The sequence below is a fragment of the Canis aureus genome, chromosome 32, assembly GCF_053574225.1.
Source record: "Canis aureus isolate CA01 chromosome 32, VMU_Caureus_v.1.0, whole genome shotgun sequence".
NCBI classification, from domain to species: domain Eukaryota; kingdom Metazoa; phylum Chordata; class Mammalia; order Carnivora; family Canidae; genus Canis; species Canis aureus.
In genome coordinates, this window is record NC_135642.1 from 19,590,420 (window position 1) to 19,612,041 (window position 21,622).

At 39.0% G+C, this 21,622-nt stretch overlaps 1 protein-coding gene across 3 annotated transcripts in view; it reads right to left on the bottom strand.

Annotated features, from left to right (window-relative positions):
- The window catches only part of FBN1 (fibrillin 1), a 222,924-nt gene that overhangs the window by 188,866 nt on the left and 12,436 nt on the right, over positions 1–21,622 (bottom strand). For all 3 annotated transcript variants that reach the window (XM_077881022.1, XM_077881023.1, XM_077881024.1), the window contains exons 2-3: positions 6,647–6,729; positions 4,551–4,649 (exon numbers count right to left, since the gene is read on the bottom strand). In XM_077881022.1, coding sequence (XP_077737148.1) covers positions 4,551–4,649; positions 6,647–6,729 — 182 coding nt within the window. The remainder of the gene's footprint in view (positions 1–4,550; positions 4,650–6,646; positions 6,730–21,622) is intronic.

Sequence of the window (21,622 nt, forward strand, 5' to 3'; positions counted from 1 at the left end):
CCAGTTAGAGAGTAAGACTAATTCCTGGACTTTACACCTGAGACAGGTACACAAAGGCAGAGTCACTGCAGGACAAAAGTAATTTTCATTCAGAGAGACAACAGCAATGAGATTTTCCCCTACGTGCATAAACGTCTTGTGGTGTCGAAAGACACGCCACTCAGAAGAGCAACTTCTACTAAAGTACCTAAAACAAAAGCAAAAACAAAACCCTAGTAATAGCTGGAAAAAAAAAATCAGAGAAAGGTTAAATGATAGCAGTGATAAAGACACTTTAGAACAGACTAGAAAGCAAAGGACTAAACTATTTCTAGTCTGAGCAGGTCCCACCCATTCCTCTCCTCCCTGTTCATATAAATTCCACACTTCCCTGAAAAACCTTTCCAAGGGTCACTTCTTTTGGATTAGCGATAGCACCTCCTTCCTATCCTGAGTGCCCTCACATTTTCAGCATGTGGTTGTCCCAAACCTGCTCAAACTTGCTCACACACTGGTCTAGAGCTGCTCCCCTAGCCTTCTCCCTTAGAGCTTGGATTTATATTGGGAATAAAAGCACCCCCAAATCTCACTGAGTTGAAATAAACTGAATATGATCATTTGTTTTCAAACTGTAAGAGATTCCACAAAGGAACGATGTTAATACTACCCCAAAATGACTTACAGGCTTACTGTAGTTCCTATCAAAATCCTAGAAAGTTATATATATATAGGAAGAGAGAGAGAGGGAGAGGGAGAGAGAGAATTAATCTAAAATGTACATGGAATTGCAAAAGAACTAGAATAGCTAAAATGATTTCGACAAAGAAGAACAAAGTGAGAGGAATTAGTTTACTCAATTTTCAAGACTTTTCATAAAGCTTCAGTAATCAAGACTGAATGGTATCGGAGAAGGGATAGACACATGGATCAACAGAATGAAATGAAGACCCAGACATAGACCTAAACAAATATAATTTTTGATAAAGGTGCAAAAGCAATTCGATGGGGAAGGATAACCTTTTCGAAAACAGATGGTGTTGGACAACTATAAGCACTGAAGGAACCTCGATCTCAACCTCACACCCCATTTAAAAAAAGTATCTCAACATAAATCACAGGTATATATTTAGAATATAAAACTATATAACTTTTTTTAAAAAAAAAAACTGGAGAAAATCTTCAGGATCCAGCGCTAGGGAAAGAGCTCTTAGAGTTAATACTAAAAGCATGATCCATTAAAGGAAAAATTGAAAAACTGTATTTTCATCAAATTTTAAAATATTTGCTCTATAAAAAACTAAGAACATGAAAGAACAAATTACAGATGGGAGAAAATGTTTGCAAATCATATTTCTGACAAAGGGCAAGTAGTTAGAATATACAAAGAACTCTCAAAATAGCAAATAATCCAATTATAATCTGGGCAAAAGACATAAAGACACATTTCACTGAGGAAGATACACAGGTGGCAAATAAGCACAATCAAAGATGTTCAGCATCATAAATCAGGCCAAAAATGCAAATTAAAATCACAATGAGACATAATTACATACGTATCAGAATAGCTCAAATTAAAAATGTGACAACACCAAAACCTGGTAAGGATGCAGAGAAACTAGATCATTCATATATTGCTAATGAGATTATAAAATGGTACAGCCACTCCAAACACAGCCTGGTAGTTTCTTGAAAAACTAAACATGCAACTATCATACAACCCAGCAATTCCATTACTAAGCATTTATCTCAGAGAAATGAAGACTTATGTTTATATAAAAACATATACATGAGGGGCACTTGGGTGGCTCAGTCAGTTAAGCATCCAACTCTTGGTTTCAGCTCAGGTCATGACCTCAAGTTGGTCAGATCGAGCCCTGTTGTCAGACTCCACATGGAGCCTGCTTAAGAGTCTCTCTCCCTGTCTTCCTCTGCCCCTCCTCCCTGCTCTCTCTCTTAAAAAAAAAAAAAACAAACACAAAAAGTCCAGAAAACCCATTTATCTGACTCTGGCTAGCCAATCTTTTTTTGCTCTGGTGCCCCTATGACCAGTGCCAAGAGGTCCAAGAGGTTAAGAGGAGCCCTGTCTTCCTAGTGTCCAAAGGAATTGCTGGCTGGCAGTTAGGACCTCCTGGAAATGCAATCTCCCCTTCAGGCCACTAAGAGATCATTTCCTATTCCCAGAGTCCCAGGACACTCAAAAGCAGAAAACAACTTGAAAGAACAACCCTCCTTTCATTCTTTTCATTTTCAAATGAAAAAATTAAGGCCTCAGAGGACCCATAACTTTCCCAGGCCTCCTCAATCCCTATCATATAACAAGTATAAAATTTCTCATGGGAATTATTGGTGAAATGATCTAAATTTGCCCCCTTTTGGTGGAACCACAGGTAATCAATGCAAACATTTTGCTGTGCTGAGTTATCCTCCTACTAGCAGGAAAGTTAGCAAAGGGATCTCTCCATATTTATTGTCAACTACACCGTGGCCAGGAAGTTCTAGAGGATAGTATAGCTATTCCTTAGAGCAACATTTCAAAAGACCAGAAATGAATTCTGATTATCACTGCTACCCTTAATTTAAAATACTCTGCCATCTTTAATTTTATAAGATGTTTAGACAACATTAATTCAAGTAGAATTCAAGCCAATGATTTTAAAGTCTCCAAATGCCTCAAAGATCCTGATGATACCAAATTGCCCTCTTCACACACTCTTAGCCACAAGCTACTCAGGTCCAAAGTCCAGGTATCATAGGTAGACCTAAACCTCTTCAGAGAACATCATCCATAAGTCTTGGACGTCAGTCTCTAACCTAAATCTGGTCCACAGGACCACCTGCTACACTCCCATTTGAGGCCAGCTTGAAATCTACTAGGACCAACTTATTAACATCCTATCTTTCCATCTTGTGATTTTTTTTTTTTTTTTACTAGACAGACAAGTCAGCAGCACCTCACACTATCATACTGAAGACCTTCCCAGCTGGATACCTAGTTTTATCATCCAGCTACATTTTATCCCTGCCAGAGGAATACACTGTTGTTGGCTGGTCCAAGGGCCAATCTAGCAATGGGGTCTGTTCCCAACTTGATATCTAGACTCCGAAGGAGTAGTAGGCTGTGTTTGTTTGGTTTCCACCAGAAGCAGATTCTGAGACAAGAATTTAAGGGCAAGTAGTCTGTTTTAGAAGTAACTTCAGGAAACACTGGTAGGAGAGTGAGGAGGTGAGACAAGAAAGATGGTCAAGATGCTCACTACATGATCAAGCCTATTACCAATGGGGGCAGCTGGGGCTCAAGCCACTAGGGAACTCCAAGAGACAGCTGAGAACACACTTCATAGTTCTGAAAACTGAGAAGCAGGGAAGCTGGGGCACATATCCAACACTCTCTGTCTGTCACTAACAGATGCTTCTAGGGCCACCAACCCTCCAGCACTTCCAGCTTGCCCTGCATTCAGACCTGGCATGGTCCCCGCCAGAGAGGTTTTATAGACCTCTAAGGCAGAGTTACCAGTGTTCACCCATGAATGCCAAGGTATGTTAGCACACACCAAGAGGGTCTATTCTGACCACTTGCCCTATCTTGTTAATCAGCTCATGAGAACCACAGCTAAATACTAGGACTCTTAACAGGTAATGAACCTTGACCACACTGAAATTTCTACCTGCAACAGACAAAAGAGAATGAATTTATTCCATAATACTTTTGCCAAAAACCTTGTCAGACACAGAACACACTCTAAGGAGAACTCATTTTCTCATAGGAAATGGGAAATGGAAAAGGAACCTAAGTTTTTTGCTTTGGTAATGGTCAGGTGTTGAGGGGCTGTTTATATAGGCATAACCTTCAACTTTTTTAATGACCAATAATGACTCACCTTGTCCCCAACCACTGCATTTCCCCTAATTCATTGCTGAGTATCCCACATTTAAAGAATAAACCCCCCTTCCCCAAAAAAGTGTAAAAAACGAATATAACAAGCAAGCAAAGGCTCTGGAGAATGAACTGTGGGCATTTATTTGGCTTCGCAGAATGAAGTGGTAAAATTGTGAAAGGGAAAATAGATTTGTGCTTCATGAAAAATCACAGAACTGCCATAAATGACTTCTCACATTTTCTTCTTGCAAAGGCAGGGGTCTTCAGTTTTTAAAAAGTATTTAATCAGACTCATATTTCAGTACCATAAGGAAAAATGCCTAGTTTTCTTGAGCCGTCTTAAACTGTTTAAAATGTTCATTAAACAGTCATTCCATTGAGCATCTTTTACAGTGTTTACATTGGAGATACAAAGATAAATAAGGCAATACCTACAAAGGAGGTCATAATCCCTATATTACTCATAGTAACTATGTCCCATGGGTATTTCCTTGTAAAGAGTGAAGAAGGAAAATGGGAGGCCAGATTGAAGAAAGCCATTCCAAGTATTTTGGGCAGAACAGAGAAGGCAGATGTTCTAGTGAAAAAAAAAAAAAAAATATTGCAGGCAAGAGAAAAGCCAAAAGCAAATTTAGGAGAAAATAGGGCATAACCACATAAAATAATATTATATATAATAACATGTTATACTCACTGGATCTGGAGCCACAGGAAGGAGATATCTGACCAGATGGGCAAGTGCACATATTTGGCCTAGAACAAAATCCATCCCCACAGGAATGCCGGCAAATGGCTGTGAATAAAACCAGAGGTCTGTTAGTACATGGCTTCAGAGCATGGTGCTTTACTGGAACCCAGTCCTCAAATGAGGAAATCTAGACTCTCAGCTTTCTCATTAATTTTGCCATCATGACTTATGTGACCTTAGGTCTCAGGTTTATGCATTTACAAAACAAATGTGTTGGACCAAATAAGTTCTGGATGTAAAATGCAGTAACTCCCTTATTCGTATCAGCGGTCCTCAACCTCCCTCGGCTTATTCCACACAGCACCCAATCTATCAAAAGCCCAGGACATACTATCTAGAGAAAACAAAACAAACAGAAGTCCTGCATTTAAATATAATTAATGCCTAGGAGCATTTTGTTTTTCTATTAACTTTAAGATGTAATAATATAAAAATTGTAGCAGTATTCTTGGGGGCCTATTTTATTATAAATGGTTACTGCCTAATAATTTTTCTAAAAATATTAGCCCCTACTCAGACTAATTCTCTATATCAGATCCTGCCCACTGGGAACATATAATCTATGGAGCAGCTTTTACCCTAGGTTTAAGTTCCATTCTCAATTACATCAACAGTCTGAGAGGAGTCTGAAATCCATGACAAAAGCACTGATTCTACAGTCAATAAGCTGTTCACTCTTTAGAGAAATATAAACACTTTCATGCCACTGAGAGACTTATACAGTATATACCAAATGCTCTGCTGGTGGCTAGAAAAATAAGTTTAAATGGCAAATAATTTATATATATTAGCAGACTAAGATTTGGCCACTACTTTTTATACTCAAAAGCATGATCCCTTCCACAAATGCCTGCTTGCATAACCCTGCAAGAGGCAAATGAGATGTACAAGGCTAAAAATAATACACTTGATAGAAAGTGCACTGAAACGTCAAAAAAACTTAGGATAGAGATTGAAAACTATTAAGAAATAAACCGTCAAAGGATCCTATAAACGTTTACTTAAATACCTGAAGACAATATTTCTCAGAGATACTACAGAGCACCAGGGAAAGGGTTCTGTTGTCAAGTTCATTTAGAAAACAAACACCATTATACGTCTCTCTTAGTGATTCAGTTTTGATCCTTCAATAAAGCATGATGTGCCAAATGAGCAAGATGCTTTTGGTCAAAATCAAGAACTGGGAAAGGGATTAACTTTGTCAGGTCACCAGAAGAACATGGTTGAAATATTCTGTTCTTCTACACAGACCACTCTAGGCCAAGAAAGAAAGGGGAGTAACTGATTCCTTAACGTCTTTTCAGCTCTAAAATTCCCCCATTACACTGACAGAATTTTCTGAAAACTGGAAATTACTTCATAGGTATGATGACAGTAAAAGTTCACACAGGACAGAAACCATAACCAATTTGATTTAGTATCTCCATTAAATAGTACTTTTTCTGGCATGTGGTCTGTCACTCCCGATTTGTGGGATATGATGAGAATCTGGAGGTTCACTGCGGCAGCAGCATCAGTAGAGGAATCTCCAGTACCATCTGAGCTCTTCCCTCAGCTTTCCACTCATCTGCAGCTGATGTTCTATCCACTTCCTTTCCCCTCTATGAGTTAGGTCTGTCTTTGGTCTCGACCACCAAAATTCAATGTACAAGGTTTGGGTAAGCTTGTGGGAGGCCAGCCCAGTTAGAAATTACAATAAGAAAAGCAGTAACATGGTATTCTTTTTTCAAAATCCCATCAAAAGTGATTACACGTCTACACAGCCAAGTGACTTACCCTGGAGCTAAATATCCCTGTGGCTCTATTCCCTGTAAATCAGAAATCTTCTAAAAGAAGCCACTGAACTGAAGTGTAACAGTGGTTTGACCAAATTAGTGTATTTCCCAATCTTGATTCAGAGGAAGTAGGAAAATCTTAGAGCTGGAAGACTCTGCTATAAACATGTTAATAGTATACAGTTACAAAGAAACAAGTACTAAGAATCACCATGCAACCAAAACAACAAAAGAACATGAAGAATGACAGATCATCTATTTACTTACGGACAATACATTGATTTCCACCAGGTAAGGTTTTCCATCCAGGGCAACAGTAAGCATTATAACGTGATCCACAGACATTGGGTCTGAAAAAAAAAAAATCCAATCACAAGAATTCCAGACTTAAAAATATATATATGACCAATAAAAGGGGGGAAAAAGTCTCTGAGTTACAAGAACAGGACGAATTTTTGATGGAAAAAAAAAAAAGGTAAACTCATACTGGTTTCGTAGTTTGGGACTCTTTAACATAATGATACCAACAAGGATATCCCTTAATATCACCTATGCATACCTCAGAAAAATAAAAACCAGAGATACCAAATGCAGTACATCCTATCACAAGGAACAGATATAAAAATCCATGGGGCTATATGAGTCTAATTTAAACAATAAAATTCCTACCAATCTAGTTGAGAAAGGTCATCATAAAACCTGCATACAAAGTTTGAAATTTCTACTCATTAAAGCTGTGTATATTTTTTTCTATGACCCAACTCACCCCTAAAATGTGACCATATTCTTCCTTTCACCAGAATTACGGGAATACAAACTCTGACATTAGTCAGAAAAAATAAAAGCCAAAAAATGTAAATATTTCCTTAGCCAAAGTTTGGAAACACAATAGTTGATACCGGCAGTTACAGAAAAATAAAGTCAATGTAACTTTGGGTTTCTTGTATACAGATATTTCATCAGGTTTCTTGGTGGAAAGCCTCCATGCAGAGTCCAGAGGATCCATATTTAACAATTTAAGGGAGTAACTGGGTAAGGATCTAGCTAGTTCTATACTAGTTCTTAGACACTGAGGCATAGGATTGAACACACAGTGACCCCAAAGAAACCATTCATTTCACTATGCCACATCCAAGGGCCTAAACATTGATGCTACTTCCTCAAGCTTGAGGGCTGTAGAATAATAAGGTCAAATGTTTTGCAATCAATTTCATAAACAGTAGTTGTTCCAAGGCCTGGTGTTATAAATCCTGAGTCCCATTCACGTAACCCTTTAGAAACAACTGTGTAACTTAAATGCACTTCTGGCTGCGGCGCACTTGTGTGTGCAGACCACGTGTAACAGTACAGAAGCCTCCTGCACCTCCTCTGAACTCACTACTTCAAGCATAAGCAGGACTGGGAATCAAGGTAAAGTCTTTGCCTGGTCCTGCACTCATCTTACAGCCCCAGGGGACCTAGAACACTGCAGGGCAAAATGCATACTTCAGACTGACTGATGTCAAGGTAGAATGAGAAGGAGGAAGAAAGTTAAAAGAATCTGGGAAAGAGCCCTAAATCCATTCCCAATAGCCCTGGATGTCTCCAAAGCTAGCCAGAGAATAATGGGATAGAGCGGTTTACTACATGTCCGAAACGAGGGGCTCTGAGTCTCCACACATGGAGATAATGAAATGTCTCCCTTGGCCACATCATGTGTGTATCAGATGAAATATGGACAAGAATGCAACACAGCATTATCTGCTCACCTAAATTAGCGACTCAACCAAAGGAACTATAAGAGGTTAAGGAAGAGAGAGCTTATCACAAATTCTAAGCCAGTGGCTCTCAATCTTGCGCCCCTCCTGTGACAAACAGTGCCCCAAACTTCAGTTCAGAGTACCCAAAACTTCTGGGGGCAACTCAGAATCTTGGAAAGGGGAGTGAGGCAAGAAGTCAGGATAGGGAGCTAGGGTCGGGGGAACAATTGAACCTTCCAAACTCCACAAAAGTTCCCTATATTGAAAATGATAATCCAAGCCAGAGTCAACCACCCCAAATCTTCCCCACTAACAGCTCATTACAACAACTCCACTGGATCCAGTCCAATCCCAAACCATATCCTGGAATAGCTTCAGAGGACCCCTGAGCCTTTGTAGGTGTCCTGCGGTCAGAGTAACTATGTTTCCAAACAAAAATCAGGACATACTGTCTGACAAGAATGAGTGTATTTATGAAGCAATAACACGTATGACATGGAAAAGGCTAAGAAAAAAGAGGCCAGAATCAATAATTTCAGTCCTACAAAACAAAATATTCAAAATATTTTCCAAGGTGTTTGAAAAATCACAATAATATAAACAATCCTCATCGTTTCTTCAATGTTTACAATCAACCTACAGACAAACCATGGAAGATGTTATGATTTACAATGACTGCAAAACAAAATGTAAATGTTTTAAACCTGCACTTGTAAAAGCAATACTATAGCTGTCATAAGTCAGGAAATGAATTGGGAAGAAAGGTTTGGAGAAAAAGTAGTTGATCCACGAAATAGCAGTTTAAGTATATTATAGGTTTTAAAATAACCAATAACTGAAAGTCATACTATTATTACAAAAAAGTGGGAAGGAAAAGAGAGAAAGGTATCGATATCTAAGTGAGCTACATTCCTAGCTTTCATGGCAAGGAGGCAATGGGTACTGTTTAAATCTAGAAATAGAGGTACAGGCACAGTACATGGTGTCATGAAGGTAAGCATAGGAAGAACTGAAACCAGAAATGGCTAAAATTGGTTGCCTCAAAAGATGAGAATCTGGGGAAATGAAGACAATTCTTTTGCATTCTCACCTAATACTCATTCCTAACTGCTCATTTTTTTAATTCATGCTGTCATACTTGATCATCCTCTTTTATTTAAAGAAGTAACTTTACTTTAAAAGTATAAACATCGCTCATAAATAGGGAACTTTCTGCTTCATTGTATGAACTGCTTTGTTCATTTACTGTTCAGTTTCTTTTTTTTTGTTTGTTTCTTTTTTTTTAAGATCTATTTATTTATTCATGAGAGACACACAGAGAAGAAAGAGAGAAAGAGAGACATAGGCAGAGAGAGAAATAGGCTCCTCGCAGGGAGCCAGATGTGGGAATCGATCCCAGATCTCGGGATCATGCCCTGAGCCAAAGGCAGATGCTCAACTGCTGAGCCACCCAGGTGTCCCTACTGTTCCGTTTCATTAGTGATCACATTTGCACTTCATTGCATTACTTAAAATTCTACATAATGTCTAATTGTGATTTATTTTGTTTGAAGGTCCTGATCTTTTTTAAGTGTAATCATTTTATTCTTTGTAGTAATATGTGATTTAATTTCAATTGTTTCAACCAACCTCCTCAAACAATGACTGTTTTATATCATAGTTATTCATTCTTTAACACCCTAAATACTACTAGGTTATATGGCTTAATGCAAGGTAGTAGAAAGACATGAGATTTTTCCTCTGCTAACTTTGGTCTTGAAAACTGCAAACTAACAGCACTCATTCAAACAAACTGGGTAGCGTTTATTCTACTTATACACAGAAAAAAAAACAACAACTCTAATTCTAGAAATAAATGAATGTCTTATTTAAGCTGGAGAGCACAAAAATATGTAAAGTCTAAGGTGGACATGTTGGATTATTTCCATTATAAAAGATTTTATTCTAAGGTTTCAGCACAAAAAAAAAACATTAACAAAGAAGATAAACCTTTAATGAAGTTTTTGTGTGTGTGTAAATGAAAGTGTAGCACTCTTAACTTTCTCTTCCTTTTCACTTCATCAGTCATACCCACCAACCCACCACGAAAAAAAGCTGAGGGTTAAAGCTTAGTACAAGTGGCAGCAGCATTTGGCAAATTAAAAGTAGAGCTTAAAGACAGAAGAACTTTATGCTAAGTGCTAAAGATATATTACTTTATTTCACCCTCATAGCAACCCTTTGAGGTAAGTTCTATTATTATTGTCTTTAACACTAAGAAAACTATGACTTAGGAAGGTTAAACAAACCAGCCAAGGTCCCACAGCTTAGAAATAAAGAAAAGGGATTTGAACTCAGGAAGCCTGACACCAGAGTACACTCTTTCAATCCCTATGCTAAGGCAAAGAGATGCATTTAGGGGCAAGATGGTATTCCACCCAATGGCATTCATGACGGTATGAGTAACAAAAGCCACAGAATGTCCATCAATAAACCAACAACTAAGCATAAATAGTTTTTACCGATACTGTAATAGTTCAGGGGGGAAACAGGAAAATGCATTTAGAGTCCACTTCACCACTGAATATCATACTGTTTTAATTGCTAAGTCTCTATCTGTAACTTCTCTTACCAATTGCTTTGAATACAGCGCTCTACAACAACCCACCTCCAATCTCTGTGGGGAGTAGGTGAGCCTCAGCAGGCTACATATTCGGATCCAGTTCAGTTCAGACACAGCACTCAGAGAGTGTGTGGGCTAGCAAAGCCCCTCTCAGTGGAGCAAACAGCTGGGCTTTACCATGTCTGACCACATCACTGCAGGAACTGGCCTCTGTGCAAGATGTCTGTAGTGTGTCCACATTCCTTAGCCAGAATCCACTTCTGCAAGTCTGGCCTCTCTTATAGGCAAGATAGCCTTTCTCCTTCCTATCCCAAATTCAAATTCCCTTTCAGACAAGACTGGGTAATAAAAACAAATTCAGGGGACTCTTATTTCATATACATGTGAAGTGATTAAATCCCTGGGCAAGAAGATAAAGGTTAATGAGGCTGACCCTACTCCATGCATGAGTTGCTTGCTTTTTTCAACTGCAATGGGGGTGTGGGGGATGATGACTTAGTCCTCTAAAGTATTAGTGTGGAGGGGTATCAAAGGCATACACCCTACAATATAAAGGGTACCCAACTGTCCATGTAACATGCCTCAAGGTAATATCCTAATATCCCACTGTTCCACTTTTTAAAAATCATAATTTTCACTGTCAAAAAAATGTGAAAGATCATGAAAGAAACGATAACACATAAATGAGCTATATATATTGTGAACAATACACCCTGGCTCTAATAGTTTTTTTGACAGATTTTTTTTTTTTTTATCAAGGTAAAAAGAAAAAAAATAAATGAAACAGTAGGAGTACTATCTGAGGAGGGGATCTGCCACTACTCCAGTAAACTTTGCAAGAGCTCCTCCCCTTACTTGGATGCCTTTATTCTGGCCTTTTTGCTAGAGGGAGATGACACATCTACTAGCAGTGATTTGAATACCACATGTGACTACTACTCCAGCCCATCTGTCAGTCACAACATTCACAACATCTCAGGTAATGAAACTTCAAGTCCTGGTAATAAAAACGGCTTCCATAGTCTCCTCAAGGTTTAGTGGGGGCTCTTCAGACCTAGCAACCCATTTCTGGATTGTCTGGGTCAACACTGGCTGGGACTCGGACAATTCTGGTCTCCAACTTTGAAAGCATAAGCCAGCCAACCTCTCCAACCTACTTCATGAAGTGTTATCCTCCTGATTTTTTGTAAATCTAAAAGTGTTCTACAGTGAAACATTTCTTAAAAAGTAAAATAATAGGGGGGCCTGGGTGGCTTAGTTGGTTAAGCATCTGACTTCGGCTCAGGTTGTGATCTCAAGGTCCTGGGATCAAGCCCTGCGTCAAGCCCTGAGTCGAGCTCCACGCTCAGTGGGAAGTCTGACTGTCCCTCTCCCCTCACAGCCCCCCTCAAATAAATAAATAAAATCTTTTTTAAAAAAGTAAAATGAAATACTCTAACCATGCAATTATAAATAAACTCTTTCCTGGTTTTGATGATGACTAAGACACAGTATTTGCTCTTGGAAGAAGACAGGCAAATATGCAGAGAGGTAAAACACAAATATCAAGATCAGCCTGGAGACCTAGGAGTCCAGAACAAGGGTGCTCAGCCCCATCATCCAGGTACGCTCAGCAGAAACCTCTCTGAGCTAAGACTTAATGTTTCCCACTTGCTAAGAGGAATCACTAGTTTTATTTCATCCCACTGCTGAGATTCCTCTTAAATTCTCTAATTCCATTAACAAAAAAGCCTTTGTTCTTTATTTTTTCTTAATTTCAAGTTTTTATTTAAGTCCTAGTTAACCTATATAGTAAAATTGGTTTCAGGTATAGAATTCAGTGGTCCATCACTTATATATAACATGTAGTGCTCATCACAAGTGCATTCCTTAGGGCCCATCACCCAGTTAGCCCATCCCTCACCCACCTCTTTCCACTGACCCTCAGGCCAACCCCTTGGTGTTTCACTGCTTGCCTGATACTACATTCTTTTTCTTCCTGGCTTCCTCCATCCTCTCTATTTCATTAGAACTATGTAGCCAACCCTAACCTTTTCGTGTTCATCATGCTTAGCTCTGTTCTCCTACATTCCAGGCATAGACCTTCACCCTCCCTAAGATATGAAACATCTCACTATTAGCTTCGTATCTCTGCCAGGTAGGTCTTATCAGCCTACTCTCATCTTCACCTACACCTTCAACTTCAACCCTCCCACCCCACTCCTTCCCCTCATCATTTCAGCCCTCATTCATGCATTCACCTCTCCTCCATGACATACATGCTAAATCCAAATGCTTCTTCTATCTTTATACATGCTCTTCCATCTTTCCTTTTTAATATATAATTTCATTACCCGCTATAGTGGTAATCCTCCTCCTCAATTAACTCCAACCATCTTTCAACCTACCAACACAATTCTAGACATACCTTTCAAAACCCTACAAATGCCATACTGTAGTTATATATTTTAAATAATTATATGCTAGATTCTCACCCCTGAAACCTGCCCCTACCCTCTCTGTTCCAAAATGAATAGTTCTTCAGGCAGAGAAACAATGTCTGTCATGCCTAAAATATCCTGGAGCCTATGTAGAAGCATACAAGATAAGACTGAACTGAGTGCCTTAGGAAGTACAAAGTACAATTAACAAACATTAATAATATGTCTTTGAATTCCTAAATAGGCCATCTATCAATGTCACCAACATGGAAACTGTCTAATAGTGGGAACAATGTCTTACAAATTAATCTATTTAAAAGAAAAACATTTCATACCTTTGAAAGGTTATTGTTAGGTAAACAATAATATATAATAATTTCATGCCTTGGTTATTTTGCTGATGCGCTAATCATTAATTTATTGTGATCAGTGAAGTTACCAATATCTACTTCAGGGATCAATATATTCCTTCAAAAACTCAGTGTAGACAAAACACTCATAAATGAATATTGAGTCTATTTATTTCTTTAGCTAAAGAAAAACAAAAATCCCAAAGCAACTAAACAAAAAGTTCTCAGCTCACAAATTGGTGCATATTTCATTGTGGCTGATTGTTGCAACTGATCAAAAGATGGTGTCAGCCATAAGTGGCCAATTCCTAAAGGCAACAGTCACAAAGTTCACAGGGTCGTGCACTAAAAGGTCTGCCTGGAGATGCTTCTTGGGGGATCACTTTTCTCACTGCTGAGTGAGGTAACTCACAGCACAGGCACCACACCAAGGGTACTGCAACAACAGTGTCATTTGCTGTGCACCGTAAACTGTGCTTTTGTGGGGATTTTGTGTTGATCAAAAGCAACTGTCCGCAAACTTAAAAGCCAAAGAATTTAGGTGATCATATCAGGGGCACACACACACCACACAAATGGCCTAAAAGAAACTGAAGAAACAGAAGGCTGCAAAGACAGTACCTCAAATCTGGGAGGACATATTAAACTAGAGGCCAATTTAAATCCTTGGAATCTTTTACAGGTGACTGGAACGTGTGTGTGTGTGTGTGTGTGTGCATGCTTTCCTTTGAGAAAAAAAAGAAGAATCTAAAGCCACAGGGTACACTGTAACAGGAAACTAGACATTGAACCATGAAGACGAGAAGTATCACTATGTATAGCAGGTCCTAATCCTGCTGAAGTACTGAGTACTTTCTGCTCCTAGTACTCTGGATTGTTTACAACCCTAGAATACAGGCTACTGAACCATCCAAGTGGCCCCCAAGCTTCTAAAGGCAATGACTGGACTAACTTGCTGTCATAGTCTGCACTGAACCTACTGGGAGGGAGCGAGATTTGCATGTGGCCAGCTGGCATCACTGAACTCACAGTTGGTTGTATAAAAGGTCCTCCATCTACACATGGGGAGAGATGTATGCATTTATGAAGTTGGAATTTTACTATTGGACACCACAATGTTGAGAAGGGATAGCCTCAAAACAGAAAAATGAGCCTGTTTCAAATTTGCATCTTGCCAGCATCTGAGAGGGTCTGGCCAATGACACCATGAAAACACAGAGTACTTCTAGAAAACTGCTTTCCAGAACTCTGCAACCCCTTGGCTTTACCTATGAGTTCAAGAATTATGGTGATAGTTTCTCTGAGTGGGCTGCTACTCCATTCAGTCAAGCCAAAGCCATGTTGTACTTTTCCAAAGGATCGATGAAATTATAGAAATGGTTGAAACACAAGCAAGTAAAATCAGGAGGTGATCCAAAATCTGCGTGGTGAAAGGCAGTGCCGGGTGGTGTCTGGGGAATTCACTGCTCCCTTCACTTCCAACTCTTCCCTTGTCTTTACCACCAACAGAAAAAACCATGGTTCTCACCACTTCCCAGAAATTCTCAAACCAAGAGCTCTGTCCAGGGAGATAATAATATCTTCTGAATGTACTGGCAGCCCCACGAAAGACAGGAAAACCAGCCAATGGGGTCAGGCTTAGGGGAAAGAATGGGGTCCTTCAGGAACTAGTAGTGCACAGCGATTCGATACCCTAGTTCTGAGTACTGGCAGCTCCCAACTGGACAAACAGGTAGAGCTCCAAAATGTCATTTCTCTATTGGTATTTAAAACTCGGAATGGCTCTTCCAATAGAAACAATGTTAATAGGTGGTGGTTTGGTCCCCAGGCTAGTCAAATAGCAGTCTCTATCAGCTAAATAGGCTATTGTAGGCTGGTCTGGGAACCTGACCACAACTTAAAATGTTGTTTCTATGGGAAAACACATTCCACAGCAGGCAACCAGAGGGAAACTTGGCTACTCAAACTCATGGTCCCTGCAGCTACAGTAGGCTGCCCAGTGAGCTGTGAGAACCCAACATCTTAAACTCAGGCCACTCCACTGTCCTGAGAGGGCAGCTGGAAGGGGAGCTTGCCCAGGCCCAGGCCCCCACCCCTGCATGAGACTGTCAGAGCCAACAGGGCAGATCCAATAAGTCAATAAATCAGGGATTTTGGGACGCCTGGGTGGCTCAGTGGTTGAGCATCTGTCTTTGGCTCAGGGTGTGATCCTGGAGTCCTAGGATCAAGTCCCACATCAGGCTCCCCGCAGGCATCCTACTTCTCCCTCTGCCTAGGTCTCTGCCTCTCTGTGTCTCTCATGAATAAATAAATAAAATATATTTTAAAAATCAGTGATTTAAAAACTGAGAGTATACACCTGAAACTAGTATAACATTGTACTACAATGTATATTGTACATTGTACATGATACACAAGAGTGTATCAACTATACTCAAATTTTTTAAAAAAAGCCAAACTGGGGAGCAATTGGATATTCTAATCCTTAATATACCTGATTTCTTTAAACACCAGAAGGTTTCACCCTGCCAGCAACTATAATATGAGATCAGTATCCTGGACTGGTTCACAGACCAAGAGTTCAGTGAGCCATTTCCAGAAAGACGGGCTTCCAGATGAAGCAAAGGAACGGGTCAGTTTTGAATTCTATTTGGTGGCCTCAATCTCATATTCAAGTTACTCAGGCATTTCAGATCACCTGGACTCCAATGATTACCCTCTGCTTTGCAATGTGAATTCCCTAAAGACAGAAAATTCATATTTATCTTTACAACCCAGCACCTAGCACAATACCTGAATCTTCAATGGTAAATGGAGGTTTAGGGTTCCAAATGTATCTCCACTGACTAAGACAAAAGTGGGAGAGATTTCTGTCAGAATAGTGAGCATTTAATTTGTTGAAAAGGTAAATGTTTATAAAAAATTAAATATCAAAATAGTAATGAAAAAGATAATTACTACTCAAAAATCAATATTTCGTCTACTTTTTAAAAACTTTTAAACTGAAAATAAAAAATCAAATGTGTAAGAGACCCATAAATAGAATTCATGGGATCTGAAAGTGAAATTTTTCCATGTTTCAGATGAATTGCTTAGAAACACTTTACAGCTACAAAAGTTTCAGAAACCTTGTGCCTCAAACTTTATTTCATAGCCATCCAGACGCAATGGGTCTTTTAAAACATTTGTCTACCAAACTTTTTCATCAGAATAGAGCAACATTGTTGCTAAGGAACAAAAAAATAGAAAATAAATCACTGATAGAATTTAAGTCTCTAGAAAGTTAGAAGTTAGCTAAAAGCATGCAGTTGTTGAGATTATTTCATTGAAATTAACAATGCACAGTATTAAGGATAAAGAACTTGGTAACTTTTTAAAATTTTGCAATTGAGGTAGAGTTGTAAACATTTATATCTAAACATTTAAATCTCTGGAAAAATTTTATTTTTAAGAATAGACTAATTTAAAAAAAAAGAATAGTCTAATTTAAAATTTTTTAATATTTTATGTATTTATTCATGAGAGACACTGAGAGAGAGGTAGAGACATAGACAGAAGGAGAAGCAGGCTCCCCATGGGGAGCCCAATGCGGTACTCAATCCCAGACCCCAGGATCACACCCTGAGCTAAAGGCAGACGTTCAACCACTGAGCCACCCAGGAGTCCCTCTAATTTAAATTTAAAGAAATTTCACTAAGTCAGGAATTTATCTAGTCCATCTGAAGACACACTGTAGACTAAAAATAATAATTAACAATTTGGGGAGAGCTTTATAATCTACAAAGTGATTCATGTGACTCTTCCCCCACATCCTATCAAAGAAAATATATTGCTGTGCTCGTTTTCAGATGAGGAAACTGAAATTCAGAGAAGTGAAGTAATTGCGCAAAGGCCACACAATGGAAACATGTCATCAATCACTAATTAAAAACAAAAAGAATTTATTAATAAAACATTCCAAGGTTAATACTAGAGATTTTTAGATTAGAGATTAGAAAGATGTTTCCATAAATACCCTAACAAGAATGTGTTCGTTTATATAAACTAGTTTATGCATAATTTTTTATATTTTGGTTTTCTTTTTTTAGGTCTGCAAAAACAAACATTTTGAGACAGATCTTACAAAACATGTTGGAAAAGGAAAGCAACGGTAAAAGGAACACATTTTAGAAACACTCCTATAGGGATGCCTGGGTGGCTCAGTGGCTGAGCATCTGGCTTCAGTTTAGGTCATGGTCCTGGGGTCCTGGGATGGAGTTCCCCAATAGGGGGACTTTTCCCTCAGCCTGAGCCTCTGCTTCTCTCTGGGTAACTCTTATAAATAAATAAAATCTTAAAAAAAAAAAAAAAAAACTCCTATAGACTGATACTTCTGTGTGGTGAGTATCCTTTTCCTATTCCATCTAGCGAAAATATGAGTCAGTTGTTAATATGTTCAGTGTTTGGAGGGAATGGGTGGGTGGGAGGCAAGGTAGAGATTCAAAATGTGACAATTCAAAACCTACTCATAGCTGTCCCTGGAATGTGTTTTATACATGTAATTGAATACAAGTATGACTTGTCTTTTTAAAAGTTACATTCAAGCAAAACCATCAGATCATGCAGGCAAGTGTCTGACCTGGCTTAGGATGACAATGAGCTGCACAAAGGCCAGGGTGACCCAGATGATGTTCTCTAAAACCCTCCAGTTTCATGTCTCTACGACTTAATTTGAAGCCTGCTGACACACTGTCCATTACGTGGAGAAAGTGGCAACTCACATGTCAACTGCTAGCATATCTCTTCCCTGAAATCCAACCCAAAAGATTTCCCTCTCAGCCTGAATGATGCCAGCCCTGTCCTCTCAAAACTTTTTGAGCTCTGGGGAAGGTCTGACAGTATTCCTGTTGCAAGCTATAATTAAGCAGCCTGGGGTCTCAATGCCAGCACAAAACTTCAACATAGTGACAACCTCTAAGAAGGAAATGATGTTGCCTGGATAGTTGAGGATATTAAAAAAGCTAATGCTAATTTTCAGTGTAATAGTGGTATTGTGGGACGAGTGGTTGGCTCAGCGTGGGGCAGCTGCCTTCAGCTCAGGTCATGATCCCAGGATCTGGGATCGAGTCCTGTATTGGGCTCCTGCAAAGAGTCTGCTTCTCCCTCTGCCTATGTCTCTGCAGAGAGATCTCCCTATCTCTCATGAATAAATAAATCTTTAAAGAATAATAATAACAATAGTGGTATTGTATTTTATGTTTCTTCAAAAGCCCTTATCTTTCAGAGGTGCATATTGAGATGTTCACAACAAATGAAACAGTTTCTCATGGGTTTACTTTGAAATAATCTGTGGCAAGAGAAAGAAGTGGATGAAATAAGATTGACTATTAATTGGTAAGGGCTAAACCTGGACAGTCTGCATGGCAAGATTCTTGCTAGTTTCATGTATATTTGAAATTCTCCATATTAAAAAGTTAAAATAACAACTCTGAGGCAGCATGTGGCCTAGCTCATTCTGGTAGCCATCCTCTCCTATATGCTACCATGACAACACATATTGCTTTCTGTTTTCATTCATTTGAAGGCCCACTTTTTATCTGTTTTGCAACTTAACATTCTTGAGTGGGATGGGGATCCCCATTTGGAAATAATAACAGTCCAATCCCAAAATGTTTCCCATCTTAAGCAGAACTAACTAAAATGTTTCTATGCAGCTACTAAAGAAGGTTAATTAATGTTCATTAGACAAGGAATCCAAAAACAAAGGACTTAACCACACCCCTGCAAATAACTAAGCTTGTTAGTCCCAGGGGATGGGTTTCCTTGAGCATCACAATTACTTTTTGACATGATCCATTTTCGTAAGTACACCTTGTCTTTCCTTATGACCAACATAAACTCATCACTCAACAAAAGATGAGTTTGAGGGAAAAGGGCTTATTTTGCATCTCATCCATCACGGGGCTAAATGTTGGCTTTTCTGTTCACAAGCAGAAGAATTCTTATAGTTATGGGAAATATGAAACAGAAGAAGAAAATCATTTAGCAAGGTATCCTATATGTTTTCTGACTCCTCAAAACGTGAGAATGTGTGTTAAAAAAAACCTATTTTCAAGGAGGGCCCAAAACGCAAATGAGCAGAGGAGTCAGTCCAAGGTCCAATTAGACTCTGTTATCTAGGGGCACCTGTGTGGTCAGTTGGTTAATTTCTGCCGTTGACTAAGGCCATAATCTGGGAGTCCTGGGATCCAGCAGCATCTGGGCTCCCTGCTCAGCAGGACATCTGCTTCTCCTTCTCTCTCTGCCCCTCCCCCCTGCTCCTATGCATTTGCTCTCACTCTCTCTCAAATAAATAAGCAAATAATCTTATTAAAAACCTTCAAAAATAAAAAAAAAACCCATTTTAGGCTCCATTGTCTAGAATTGTCAGATGTTCAAAAATATCTACACAAAGTCAGAATTGCTGAACAAAAAAAGAGTAATAATTGAGGAGGAGGAGGAGGAAGAGGAGGAGGAGGGAAGAAGAAGAAGAAGAAGAAGAAGAAGAAGAAGAAGAAGAAGAAGAAGAAGACGACGACTTGCATATTCTTGTTAAATTCCTGAAAGGTCTTCAAAAGTTTAAAAAGAAAAGTTTATTTCATTATTTAGGGTTTATTTCTTTTATGGGAAGTTAGAGAAAGTACCTGGTTGGTTGTTCATTTGTTTTCATATTTTTGTTTTTTTATAAACTTTGATTGTATTGGTGATGGTGTGACTTACCCCAAAGAAATGAGAGAGAGATTAGGTAATCTGAACATTTTTAATGACAAACAGAAAAATAATTATTGTCTGTTTAAGCCATTCCTTATTTAAGGCACTCTTATTTTTATAGCCTGTGAATGAACATGAAGCAACCGCAACTTCCTCGGGTTTATTGCCAAACCAGTTAACTAGGGTTTAGTATGTAAGGGTGCAGGGTATAGGAACTCTACCAAAGCCTGTCTAAATTAAGATAATGTATGTTTTTGTTCCACTTTCCCAGATGCCCAATAGTTTAATATCTCTTAAAAGTCAACCCTCATTAGAATCAAAATGGGAATCATTAAAAGAAAATGAAAAAATAGGAAGATTTTCCATTTCTCCAGAGAAATTGGGCACAGAAGGAAAACAACAACAAGTAAGAATCCTTTGTACTGAATGAGCATTACATTGCTACACGGCGTGAAGCCAAAGGAAGGGAATGCTCAGTTGCAGAGCAAAGGCCATGGCTCTTCTCGGAGGTGGCCAATCTGTGTCAGCTTCACCCCAAATCACATAAGATAGCCTGCCCACAAAGCGCCCAGAGGGAATGGGAATGACAGACTGAGCTGAAGGAGTTCTGGGTCTATGGAAAGGGAGTTTTCTCAATTTGGGTGCACATACTGTGTTTAACAACCTAGCACTCCTCCTACTTCTTTAAACCCTTTCCACATGACTCAGGCCTGGCCACCCAAGTGCCCCATTTCTTTGGTCACAGTGTTGGGTACAGTGACAGGAGTGGTGCCGAAAGAAGGGACTGGCAGGAAGGAGCAAGGCCACTTTGCCAGAGCTACCAGTAAAAAGATATACCTTCTCTGGCAGGGTGGTTTAATGAGAACTCACACACTCAGTAAATTTATTTTCCAATAAATATGACACAATTTGAGGGAAGGGGAAATTTAAAAATTAAAACCTTATCAGCACATTGTCTTTAGGTATAACCAGATTTCCACAAAGTGAGTTTCCATTAAAATTATATTTTTTAAATGTTTGAAGTTCAAGTTTGCTCCCTCTGTTTCTGAAAATAGTAAGTTCCAAAATGAGAAAGTTGAGACTGCGGTTTCCAGATACTAATGGCTATCTAATGTTTTGCTAAATGTTTGGTCATAAAAATCCTGCCTCTTTGTATGACTCCAGCCCTCTTTATCCTTATCCATAACAGAATTATAATCATCCTCATCACCGTAGCTAAGCACATCAGGCACTACACCAGGAACTTGAAATGTATCATCTCCTTAGAAAACCCAGAAGGGTGTTATAATCACATTTTACAAGTGAAGAAACTGACAGTCAAACAAGTCAAACCACTTGTCTGAGGTTCCTTCCTAGAAGGTGGTGACGCCAGGATTTGCCTCTAGGCATGTCTATGTCCACAC